Genomic DNA, 13,551 nt, shown 5'->3' with positions numbered 1-13,551 from the left:
ACATTATCCTGGAAGCCCCTTAAACTCACCTCAGTTTTTTGGATTCGACATTATCCTGGAAGCCCCTTAAACTCACCTCAGTTTTTTGGATTCTTTTTTCTTTTTGCTGTTCTGGTTGGGTGTTTCCTGTTACCTTGTCTTCTACATCGCTGGTTGGGTCCTCTGCTTCATCTAATCTGCTGTTGATTCCCTGTAATATATCGTTCGTTTCCATCATTGTATCCTTTATTTCTGACTGGTTCTTTTTCATGGTTTCCATCTCCATTATTATGCTCCCTGTGTCCCTGTTGAAGTTCTCCCTGCCGTCAGTGAGCATTCTTTGAGCCAGTGTTTGGAACTCTGCATCTAATAGATTCCTTATCTCCATTTTGCTTAGTTCTTCTTTTTCTGGAGCTTTGTTCTGTTCTTTTATTTGGGACGTGTTTCTTTGTCTCTCCATTTTGGCTGCCTCCCTGTGTTTGTTTCTATGTATTAGGTAGGGCTCCTATGTCTTCTGGTCTTAGCAGAGTGGCCTTATGTAGTAGGTGTGCTGTGGGGCTCAGTGACGCAGTCTTTCTGGTCTCCTGAGCCACGGGCTCTAGGTGTGTCCCTTGTGTGGGCTGTGTGTGCCCTCCTCTTGTAGTTGAGCTTTGGTTGATAATTGCACATCAGTGGGACTCACCCTTGGGCTCACTGGCCTTGACTACAGTGGAAGCGTTGTTGTTGCAGGGCTGACCCTACAGAGCAGGATCTGCCTCAGCAGGACTCTGGTGCCTGCCCAATCCCGCCCCTTAGGTGTGTCCTACTTGGAGGCGGAGGCTGCTGGGTAATGCTCTGGCTCATTTTGAAGCTGGCCACTGGGGGCGCCAGCGTCAGGACCACCTCAGAGGGGATCCAGTGTAGGTCTCCTTAAGCCACAGCCTGTGCCCCAGGGGCCACTGGGCAGGAGCCACAAAGAAATCTGCTGATGGCTGCCGCCTGTGCTGTGCTTGGAAGCGCCTTGAGAGACTAAGCCATGAAATGTGGCCGGCTGCAGCTAAGGCTTCGCTTAGGGCAGCTCAGTCAGAGGTACAGGACACGCCCAAGCCAGATGCTGCTTGTCTGGGTTCTGTGAGCCTCTGAGAGACCCTAGGAAAGTCTGCAGCTTGAGCCAAGGCAGGCGGTCTGCAGGAAAAAGCCACTGGAAGCGGCCTGGGTGTGCCGGACAGTTGGGCGTGGTGAGTGACCAGCAGAGACTCGGACATGGCGGCCACCTGCGTCTGCCAGCGGGGAAGGCGGAGGCTCAACAAAGAAACAATGGCCTCCGCCAGCTCCCCCGTCAGGGAGAAAGCCGCCTCTCCAGCCCCTGTCCAAGCCAGACAGCTCAGTTCTCCCCCTGTGTCCCTGCCATCTCTCCAGTTGCTCCCCTAGAGCTGGAGCTCAGCGGGTGAGTCCGATGGTGGGTAAGTCCACGCACAGTCCCTTCACGAGGAGCGCCTGGGAGTGCGGCCGCCCTCACTCTCAGTCAGTCACAGTCTCCGCTGGTTTTCACAGCCGGAAATTAGGGGACTTCTCTCCCCCCACTGGAACCCTGGGCTGGGGTGGGGCTGGATCTCTCACCCCTTTAGGGGGTGGGGGGACCCCCCACAGCTGAAATAGCCCTCCCAGTGTTTAATGGTCACACGCGGGTGTGGGACCAGCCCGTTGCACGGCTCTGCCCTTCCTACCAGTCTGGAGGTGGCTTCTTCTGCAGGGCCTTAGTTGAAAGGCTTCAGTTCAACTTGATTTTCGGCGATTCTGAATAATGGTTTTTTTGTAGATTAGTTGTAATTTTGACCTGGTTATGAGAGAAGGTAAGCACAGCGTTTACCTACTGCGCCATCTTTGTTCCCCTCTTAAGGGCCACTTTTATATGTTTTTGTGAATTGTATATTGATCCTGGTTTTCTCTTGGGTTTTTGGTTCTTGATTCCTTTATTTTAAGTGTTCTTTATATATGAATAATATTAGCCATTTGTGATATAGTGTCCTATTTCTAATATCATAGATCAGAGTTTTCCTTGTTTATGTGCTTTGTATAAATAAGATCATACACAGAAACTTTGTGATGAGAATGGTCTGTACTCTAGGCAGCTATGTGTAAGTGAAAAGAAGGACAGGAATGATAGAATGATACAAGGGATGGAAGGGAGGAATTAGAATTCTTTTTTAAAGATTTTTATTAAAATATAGCTAATATATCATACAATATTATATGAGTTTCAGTGATACACCATAGTTGTCCAACATTTATAGACCTAAAGAAGTGATCACCATGATAAGTTCAGCAACCAAATATTGTGATAGCAGCCACGCTATCACAATATTAGTGACTATATTCCCTATGCTGTACATTACATCCCTATTACTTGTATTATACCCGAAAATTTGAGCCTCTTACTTAAGGACAGGTCCTTCACCTTTTCCCCACCTTTTTTAACTTTGCAATTACAGTTGACATTCAATATTATTTTATATTAATTTCAGGTGTACAGCATAGTGTTTAGACATTTGTATAATTTAAGTAGTGATACCCCTGACGAGTCTAGTACCCACCTGGCACTGTACATAGTTGTAGTCATTACCATATTATTGATTGTATTCTCTCTGCTTTGCTTTACATTTCCCTGACTGTTTTGTAACTACCAATTTGTATTTTTTAATCCCTTTACCTTTTTCACCCCGTCCCCCAATGCCCCTCCCATCTGCCACTCTGATAAATCTAGTATCCATCTGACACCATACATAGTTATTACAGTATTATTGACTATATTCCTTATGCTATACCCTACATCCCCATGACTGCTGTGTAACAAGTAATTTGTACTTCTCAATCCCTTCCCCTTTTTCACCCACCCTGGAATATTTCCTGACAACCGTCAAAATGTTTTCTGTATCTATGAGTTTGTTTCTGTTTCATTTGTTTGTTTATTTTGTTTTTTAGATTACACTTGCAAGTGAAATCATATGACGTTTGTCTTTCACTCTCTGACTTGTTATGTTCAACACAATACCCTCTAGGTCCATCCATGGTGTTGCAGATGGCAAGATTTCATTCATTTTTTATGGCTGAGTAGTATTCCATTCTGTATATGTATCACTTCCTCTTTATCCATTCATCCATTGTGGGACACCCAGGCTACCTCCACATCTTGGCTATTGTAAATAATGCTGCAATGAACATATGGATGAGCACGTCCCCTCAAAGTAGCATTTTGGGTTTGTTTGGATAAATACCCAGAAATGAGATTAATAGGTCCTTCTTTGTCTGTTGTTGTAGCCTTTGTTTTAAAGTCTATTGTCTTGCATAAGTATTGCTACTCCACTTTTTTTGGTTTCTATTTTCATGAAATATCTTTTTCCATCTCTTTACCTTCAGTCTCATTGCGTCTTTTGATCTGAAGTGAGTCTTTTGTAGGCAGCATGTGTAAGGGTCTTGTTTTCTTATCCATTCAGTCCTCCTGTCTTTTGATGGGAGCATTTAATCCATTTGCTTTTAAAGTAATTATTGATAGGGATATAGTTATTGCCAGCGCCTTCCTCCTCCTCCTTCTTCTTGACTTAAAAAGGTCCCTCTAACATTCCATGTAATGATGGTTTGGTGGTGATGAACTCTTTCAGCTTTTTCTTGTCTGGGAAGCTCCTTGATAGCTTTGTAGGTAGAGTAATCTTGGTTGTGGGCCCTAGCTTTTCATCACTTTGAATGTTTCCTGCCAATCCCTTCTGGCCTGCAAAGTTTTGCTGAGAAATCAGCTCCCTCGTTGGTAACTAACTGCTTTTCTCTTGCTGCTTTTAAGATTCTTTTCTTGTCTTTAACTTTTGGCATTTTAATCATGATGTCATGTCTTGGTGTGGGCCTCTTAGGGCTCATTTTGTTTGGGACTCTGCACTTCCTGGGCTTGAATATGCATTTCTTCACCAGGTTAGGGAAGTTTACCATCCTTATTTCTTTAAATAGGTTTTCAGTTCCTTGCTCTCTCTCTTCTCCTTCTGGTACCCCCAATGATGCGAATTTTTGGTTCATTCGATGTTGTCCCAGAGGCTTCTTAAGCTGTCCTCTTCTTTTTGCTGTTTCAATTGGAAATTTTCTTCTATGTTACCTTCTAATCGCTGATTTGAGTTCCCGCTTCATCTAATCTGTTGATTCCCTGTAATATATTGTTCGTTTCAGTTATTGTATTCCTTATTTCTGATTGGTTCTTTTTTATGATTTTCTGTCTCCATTTTTATGTTTCCTATCTCTTTGTTGAAGTTCTCCCTGAGATCAGCAAGCATTCTTACAACCAGTGTTTTGAACTCTGTGTCTGGTAGATTGCTTGACTCCATTTTTTATAGTTCTTTTTCTGGAGCTTTGTTCTGTTCCTTTATTTGGGAAATGTTTCTTTGTCTCCCCAGTTTGGCTGCCTCCCTGTGTTTGTTTCTGTGTATTTGGGTAGGGCTCCTATGTCTCCCGGTCTTAGTAGAATGACCTTATGTACCATGTTTCTCTGAAAATAAGACCTAGCCAGCCCATCAGCTCTAATGCTGTTAGGTGCTCAGTTAATATTTGTTGAAGGACTGAAGTGATAGTAAGGACATACCCTAGGGCAGAGGATCTGAGATTATAGAGAAAGGGTCAAGAGTGAGAGAGTATGATGGTGTCGATGGAGAAAGGAGTCACGGATCTCTGATTTTTAGGCAACTTTTTGGATGTTGGGGAAGCTGAGTAAGCTGAGTGCAGTAGGAGAGGTTATACATTCAGGAAGGTAACAGAAAAAAATGAATTTAGTTGGAGACATATTGGACTTTTCCTCCCTCACTTTTCTCCATTCCATTTAATGACTCTTCCTGGTGCTCTGACATATCTTTGGATTCATTCTTGACAGTTCTCTTACCTTTGCACCCCACATCCAATTTGCTAGCAAATCTTCCCATTTTACCTTCAAAATACTTCCCAAACTGACCACTTTTCACTCTCCCTAGAACCTATCATTCTGGTTCTGGTCACTATTGTTTCTCACCTAATTATTATAATGACCTCCCTGCTTCTCTGCCCATGTCTTCTGAGTGTTCTCAACGGAGCATCTGAATGATCCTTATAATAGTTGGGTCATCTTCCTGCATATAAACCCCTCTTCTACCTGGAGTAAAAGTCCGAGTCCTCGCAGAGGGCCTACATGGTCCTTATGTCTCTGTCGTCATCATGTGTTCTTTCTTCCTTTTGCTCACCTCACGCCAGCCATATTTTCTTCCTTGCTGACCTTTGAACTAGTCAGGTGTACTCCTTGTTGCAAATCTTTTTTTTTTTTTTTCCTTGTTGCAAATCTTGAATTTCCTCTTTGACTACTTACTGGCATAGCGGACTCCTACTTTTGGGTCTTTACTCATATGTCATTTTGTTAATGAATCCTTCACTGACTACCCAATTTGAAATTGTAATCCTCTTCCCTGCCAAATATTCTGTCCCTTTGGTTCATTTGTTTCCTTAGCCTTTATCACCATCTACGTGCGTACTGTAGGTATTTTGCTTATTTTCATCTCTCCTCACTGGAATTTAAGATCTATAAGGATAAGTAAGGATTTTTTCTTCATTTATTGCTATATCTCTAGCACCAAAAACTGTGCTAGCATATGGTAGGTGCTCAGTTAATATTTGTTGAAGGACTGAAGTAATTGATGGAGTGCCACCTGCGATATCCTGGAATAGATGCTTATGATTTATTCATACCCTCTTTAATTTCACAAAGAAGTAGAGGTAAGGAAGTGTCTAGTAGACAATCTGGAACCCATAAAATGGTTTAGACTGGAAGAGAGTTGAGTGAAACCATGGCAGCAGCACATGAAATAGCTTAGAGCGAGTGTAGAGTCAGAGGAGGACTAGGGAAGGGGCCCTGGAAGCACCTACATGGAAGAGTTGGCCTGAGAGTAGCACTGTCCTTAGATGTAGCTGAGTGGGAACCCTGCTCTGGGCCTTATGCTTTCAAGGTACTCATTTGGTCTCCCTCCAGCTACACTCCTCCTGGTAAGATGAGGATTTTGGGGGGCGACAAGGGAACTAGTTCATCTGGTACCCATTTCTAGATCAAGTTCTGAGTGTGTGAACCCCAGAATTCTCTGCTCATGTGGCTCTTTGCAGGTCTCTCTTTTGACTCTCCTCTCTTGACTATACCATATGTATGGACTTCTCTAGGCCTGAGGGATGTCACAGGGCAGCTGTTTGCAGGTATTTGGGCAGAATGTGGACATGTGGGCTGGGATGTCCACATGTATGTGAATGAGGCTCCTTGTAGTATGGAGTGGAGTCAAAGTTGGGAAGAGAAAAAGGGATAGGCTGCAGGCCAGAGTGGGGCATGGTTCTCCCATTCCCTCATAAAACCTGAGGGAGCCTGAGAATTCCAAGTCAGAACTTAGCTTCTTAGGTTGTTATAAAAGAGTATATGTATAGGAGGATAGCAGTGTGATCAAACAATATGACGAATGTTTAAATTTAAAAAAAGTTTATTATAGCAAAAGACATGTTGCCATCAGTCCCCCTTAAAGTACTCCCTTTTGCTTCGAACACACTTTATCCTGTTGTTCTTGCCACTTTCTGAAATAGTTCTGAAAGTCCTCTTTTGTGAATGTCTTTAGTTGCGCTGTCGAGGCTGCCCGAGGTCCTGAATCGATTCAAAACATTTACCTTTCATGGTCCTTTTGACTTTGGAGAAGAGCAAGCATTGTCATGATGGAGGATGAAACCATTTGCCCATTTCTCAGGCCGTTTTCTATGCAAATTGTTTCTTAAATGCTCTAATAAGCCCTTGTAATATTCAGGGTTCACTGTAGTGTTCCTGGGTACAAACTCAGCTCGCACAATTCCATTCAGGTCAAAAAGCACAATTATTACCTTGATGACCTCAACAGATCTTGATTGACTTGCTTTTTTCGCACATGGACAACTGGGTGATTTTTATTGAATACTCTGAACCTTGTTCTCAGGATCATAACCATAGATCAAGTTTCATCTCCTGTGATGACATGTCTTAAAAAGCTGGAATCTGAAGCAGCATGATTGCACAACTCCAACAAAATTGACAAATGCTGTTGCTTTTGGTCGAAAGTCAAAACGCATGGAACACATTTTGCACTGATTCGCTTTATGTTCACATCTGTTGTTAAAGTGCTTTGAACGGAACCATAAGAGATGTTCAGATTCTCAGAAATTTTCCTAATAGTCAATCACCTGTTTGATAGCATCAGTTCGCTTTCTCTTTCAACATTCTCTTGGGTTTTTGATGTTGAAGGACTTCCAATCTCTCCTTGACTTCAGTCGATTCACAAACGTGAAATCGTTCGAACCATTTGTAAACCATCTTCCTGGTCACTGCAGCATCACCATAAACTAATTTTAACATTTTGTGTGTTTCTTTAACACTTTTTTGCAGTTTGAAACAAAACTTCATGTTAATGTGTTGTTCATGATTCATGATTTACAGCACACTTTAAAACACAGCTTTTCTCAACTGTAGCTCACATGCAACTGACTGCACCAAACAAGTTGAAACTTGTCACACACTGTTACTAAGGTTTGACACGCCACTTCCCTTATTGAAGACCCCTGCCTTTCCGTTGGATGGCACTCGGCAGCAGCATTCACCGTATTTATTGATTACATGCAATTTAACAGCTTGTTAGCTTGATTTATAACTTGAAAATATTTATACATGAGGTATACGGGCTTCCATTTGTATTTTTGGTCCAAGCCCCTCCAAAATTAGGAAATTGAAAAGGAGTCGCTGGAGAGGGAGAAGATAAATTCAGGGTAGACTTTCAAGGAGGGAATGATCAGCAGTGTCAGTGCTTCAGAGACCTGAAGTCCTGTGAAGACAGAAATGCATCCATTGGATTTGATGACCAGAATTTAGTAAATATTTCAGTTGGTGGTGACGGATTCCAGTTCCATAAGAGGAGGAGTACCTGAGAAATTAGGAAGTGGAGACAGAGTGTAGAGCATTTTCCTGTTAGAACCTTGTCTGAGAAAGGAAGGAACTAGAGCAGTAGCTGGAGGGTTGTGCAGGGGCATGGAGGAGGGCTTTGCCATGTTTAAAGTGAGAGAGTCTGATAAATATTGGGATGTGCAGGAAAGGACCCAATGTTAAATAAGAGAAGGTGAAGGACAAAGAGGGAATAATTGGTGAAGCAAGGCCTACGTCCCAGTGTGTAGGTCAGCGCATTAGCCTTTGAACAGAGGAGGGCTGTTTGAGGAGGCGTGGCGTGTTGGGATGTGTGTGGAGTGCATGCATCTGGAGAGAGAGCAGGAAAGGGACTTAATCGGCGATATCATTAACAGTGTTTTTTTAGTAATTTTGGGGGTTAGTTTTTAAAAAGTTGATTTTATACTCCTGGGGGTCTGGGATTATACTATCAGCTCCTGGAAATACATGCTATAATATGGGGCATAGGCTATGGATGTTGAATCTGCCCTTACTCAGTAATTATTACTGAGTGGTAACTTAATATTTTAAGTTTCATAAAAACTTCTGATTGCTCAATAGCCTAGAGATCCTTTATTATTACATTTATTATATACTGTGTGTCATCAGGCTTTGGAGATGGTTTGTAAGAAGAACGTACATACTGCCTGAATCACACCTATTTTGGGCAAAATATTTTTTAATAGAATTATATTAATACTGTCTTTCCCCCTCCCCCTCCTTCTGCTAGTTCCAAAGAACTGCCGGTTTATATTTTAGCTTTTGCCAAGCTGTGAAAATAGTGAAGGATGCTTAGACTGCTTAACATTCAAATTGTGAGTAAAAGTTATTTCTGCTACTATTATCTGTATGTTTAGAAAACAGAAATTGAAGATAGTCATTACCTTGCATGATAATGGTGACCTTTATGTGTGGGACTGTGGCTTTTTCTTAAACTTTATACTTAAGATACAAATACTTCCATTTTCTGTTAATGAGATCAAAAAGGCGACTAATAGTACTGAATGGTTTTAGGTCGTGAGGTGAAATTTCTGGTTTTTTTCCAAGTATTTTGTTTTTATTGTAGAAGTTTATAGAAATTCTTTATTTATTTCCATATTTGTATGGTGCCAGTATTCAAATTTAATATAGGGCATAAAATTAATGGAATGATTGATTAGAAATGTGTTTTCTTTTTAAATATACTTAATTTTTCTGCATTCTTTAATTTTTATATAAAAAATGCTGTTAGAAATAAATCTCTAATTTCTCTATGAAAAATTTAACATATACAAAATCAAATAAAATGTATCTTTTTTAGGAATAATCTGATGCATAAATCTAGATGATGTACATGTGGATATTTATCTCTGCTGGGGAAAAAAGCTTGAATTATGTTTTCTTGAAACCATTTGCTATATTGTATTTTGAACCAATAGCAAAATAAAATTATTGAGGAAAGAATGATAAAATAATAGTAAAAGCATTCCAAATGTTTCACTACTTTATTTTCAAACTGCATTTGAAAATGTAAGCAACTCAAATTAATCTGTTTTATAGTTCTTGTAGACTGTTCAAAATATGAACACCAAAATGAGATTGCTACCATAGCAAAAGACAATTCTAATTATATTATTCAAATAAATAAACTAAATAAGCCAAAGAAGAATGACATGTTTACAAACCAATAAATCTTTTAATTTGTTAAGTAGGCAAATAGAAGTCTTGGTCCAGCACGTTTTATGTTTTTAATGCATAAGAGATTTAAAAATTTCTACGAAAATATTTCAGGAATAAAAGTACATCTTCATAAAGGAGAAAGTTATAACATTTCACCTCTTAGAATGTAAATATCACAATGACACCTATGTACAGTAAGTAGCTTGGTACGAACTTAATTTCAGTATGTTCATGAACTGGATGCTTAGAAGTAGAATGCTCATTACTGCCCTCTTTTGACACAGGGCTGTATAAAGCCTATTTCCTTTTTCTTAGCTTATAAAAATGTTAAAAATTACATTGCAGAATAGGTTGTGCTTTATATCCTTCCTATATATTTTTAATAACTTTTCAAATTCTTCCTCTTTTTAGGCACTCTCGTTAATCATCTTTAGAAGACTGGATTTCTGGATATCTACACTCCTCTGTTGACTTTTAAGACATGACAATGCAAACCTATAACTCTGGCAATCATCCATGAACCTTTAATTACATTGAATTATAGCATTTCAAGCTTCCTCAGGGAATACGCAATGACTTCAGCAGTGGTTGACAGTGGAGGTTCTATTTTGGAGCTTTCCAGCAATGGAGTAGAAAATCAAGAGGTTAGGCATCCAATGTATTTCATTTCTGTTTTTCTTCCATAGAATTCAATGCATGAACTAGTTTTGAAATTAATAGGAAACAGGTACTTGAGAATAGAAATGTACAGTATATGAAATTGTACATGTCCATGCCGTGTTTCCTCATTATAATTTAGGTAATAGAAGGTTGAGGGAAGGTACTGCCAGACTCACCTGAATTGTTGGAACGTGCATATACTGGAATGAACTGGGAGGAAAAAATTGAAAGAAAAAACACAAGTATTAGTTGAGAGATTTAAATTCCCGATAAAATTTATTGTTTTGGACTATAGAGTGTGTAGGTATACAGTGTACTTAAATACCTAAATTAAATTCATCTTAAATTAGATGTATGTATCTTCTTTAGTTGTCATCTTTGTTTTGTGGTTATTCTGTTACATGTAATTCAGTGTGGGGATCCATCATATTTTAATCTAATACATATACTTAAGAATTTAGGTGATTTATAAATCAGAAAATAAACTCAGGTTTTGATATTTTACACATGTAGAATTTTTTCACTATTAGCATTTCTGGTTATTGTTATTGATAACATTAAAGAATAAGGAATGGGAGTAGAAAAATAACAGTAGCAGAAATATATGGGCTTCCTAGGGCCTGGCTTCTTTTCCTATTGTTTAATAAAGACTATGTATTGGGAATGATCTAAATTAAAATATAATAATGCTGTCACGCTAATGGACAAATACTTGGTTAGAGATGAGGGGGGAAAATGGAGAGTTTACTGTATTAAAAAAATCTGTTCTCTCTATAGGCTGTGAAAGATACTGCTGTTACTGGTACTTAGTACCAGCATAGTGGTGTAGGTACGTGACTAAGAAACAAGTTAGGACAGCAGGCTGTGTGTTCTGGATTCTTTTTCTTGGTTGGTTAATGTTTGTTCAGTCTTCCAAAATAGCTATGGGCAAGTTCAGTGGGAAGGGGATAAAGTGAAGTTACTTCTTTTCTTTTGTTCTCCGTGGATCCGGTAACTCAAATGTTCCTATGATATTTGAACCTAAAACTGGTCAAAGTCCATTAAGAGAAGCCATAGCTACAGAACACACTTTATTCTCATAATCGACATCTACTTTTTCCTTGAAGATTTACTTTCTGTACGATCACTTCCAGGTATGATTCACCAAAGAGAGTAGGGACTCGGGGGACTTCCATCCATCCATCACCCAGACCAATTATTGGTTCTTCTTTAAGTGCTTTCTCTTTGTGCTATAGTGTTATTCTGTTGGTATTTAGTCCTATGAGGGGAGCTGCCAAGAACAATAGGCAGAATAATATATTGATCTTGTGCTGATTGGGTATTGTCAATATGGGAAAAGAGTGCAACAGTTTGTTTCTGGAAGACTCATATTTTCTTCCTTTACATGGAACCCCAGCTGTTCATGACCTGGAGAACTGATTATTATGGAAGAAAGAATGTGATAAATGGAGTCATTTTACCAATGCACTCTGATGAGTGTATTACCAAGACTAATGATTTATGTGGTAGCCTTGTAGGGTGGTTACAAGCATTTTAGGTAGTATGGCACCAGAGTGGGGAAAAATATTTTAGGGAACTTTTTCTTTAACAAATATTAATTGACCACTTACCTTGTATCAAGTACTTTTCTAGGCACTAGGGATAAAGTATTTCAGAATATCTCTGAAGATATAAATCAGGGCTTCAGATGGATGGAGAGGTGGCAGGGGGTATTTTAATTAGGGTGGTCAGGGAAGGCTTCTCTGAAGAGGTGGTATTTTAGTTTAGACCTAAATAAAGTAAGGGATTGGGCAATAGAAACATGTAGGGGAAGAGAATTTCAGGAAAAAAGAAAAGCTGCTAGTTTCTGAAATACCTTCTAATTTTACAAAGGGAATTATGAGGACAGTAGTATTTGAAAGATGTATTTTTGTCTTATAAGCAACTTTTCAGGAAATGTATCTGTAATATATATCTATAATATCTATACTCTGAAATGTAGGGTAGGGGGAGAAAATAACCTGTCAAGATTTTATAATCGTAGCTCCAGAATTGGAAGAAAAAAAACAAATGTTTAAAAAGTGTTGGGTACTGTTGTACACCTGAAACAAAGGTAATATTGTATGTCAACTATCATTGAAAAATAAATTTTAAAAAGGCAGTAGTGGGCAAAAAAAAAAAGTGGTGGACATTTGGAGAGTTATTAATAATTTTCCGGCTTTGTTTTTATAAGTTATTTCTTACTATAAAAGTAATACATTTTATAAAATTAGGATAATGCTGTTTCTGACAAAGATACCAAAAATGTGAACTACAGTCATAGTAATGAGTGTAGATGTAAAAATCATAAATAAAATAGTTGTAAACCCATAAAATGCAATCGTATGTGAAAAAACTGAATTACCAAATAGGATTTAGATACACAAGGGTAATTCAATATTAAGAAAACCATTAATATAATAAATATCCATAGTAGTATAATATATGACATGATATGTTAGTAGGAATAATATACTTAACGAAATGGGATTTTATGAAATTCAGTATCCATTATTGATAAACTCTTAATAATGTGTGTGTGTGTGTGTGTGTATACAGATGTATATGTATTTCCTGAGATTTGGTTACCTGTGTGACAAGATCAAGTTGTCTAACATACATGTATTTGAGTCCTAGAATATGAGGAGAGGAAAACAGAAAAAACAAATAAACAATCCCACAAAGAAATAATGGCCATAAAAATCTCCAAGTTTGATGAAGAATATAAACCCAAAGATCTGAGAGAAGCTTAAACCCCAAGCAGGACAAAGCATAGAGCAAATAGACACTTGAGGCACATCATAATAAAATTGTTGAAAGCCAATTTCAGAAAATCTTAAAAGCATCTAGAGAAAAAGATTTCTACATACAGAAGAACAAAGTTAATGACTACAGACATATTGACCGAAACTATGCAAGTCAGTAGATAATGACTTCTTTAAAATGCTGAAAGACTGAAACTTGTCAACCTACAATTATATATTCAGTAAAAATGTCCTTCAAAATGAAGCCTTTTTTCAGACCGACAAAAGCTGAAAGAATATACGAGGAACCTTGTGTTATAAGAAATATTAAAAGCAGTTCTTTAGACAGAAGGTAAATGAGACTTAGATATACCAAATGGAAACTTACATATACATAAAAGAATGAAAAGCACTGAAGAAATAGCTAATGTGTGAGTAAATATTAAATACTGTTTAAAATCAGTTTTTAGTTTTTAGAAAGATGATTGTTTATAACAAAAATATGAACAATGTGCTGGGGTG

General features: G+C 38.6%; 1 protein-coding gene across 7 annotated transcripts in view; it reads left to right on the top strand.

Moving 5' to 3' along the window:
- The window catches only part of ELF2 (E74 like ETS transcription factor 2), a 93,285-nt gene that overhangs the window by 15,301 nt on the left and 64,433 nt on the right, over positions 1–13,551 (top strand). For 4 of the 7 annotated variants that reach the window (XR_004425651.1, XM_033135027.1, XM_033135024.1 and 1 more), the window contains exons 2-3: positions 8,679–8,763; positions 10,019–10,251. The exons of the other annotated variants lie outside the window; for them this stretch is intronic. Coding sequence is in view for 2 of the 4 variants with exons in the window: in XM_033135024.1 (XP_032990915.1) it covers positions 10,180–10,251 (72 nt within the window). In the remaining 2 variants the exon portion in view is untranslated. The remainder of the gene's footprint in view (positions 1–8,678; positions 8,764–10,018; positions 10,252–13,551) is intronic. 7 annotated transcript variants of the gene reach the window in all.

This window comes from Rhinolophus ferrumequinum, chromosome 18 (assembly GCF_004115265.2).
Source record: "Rhinolophus ferrumequinum isolate MPI-CBG mRhiFer1 chromosome 18, mRhiFer1_v1.p, whole genome shotgun sequence".
Lineage (NCBI taxonomy): Eukaryota > Metazoa > Chordata > Mammalia > Chiroptera > Rhinolophidae > Rhinolophus > Rhinolophus ferrumequinum.
This window is presented reverse-complemented; position numbering and strand designations above follow the sequence as displayed.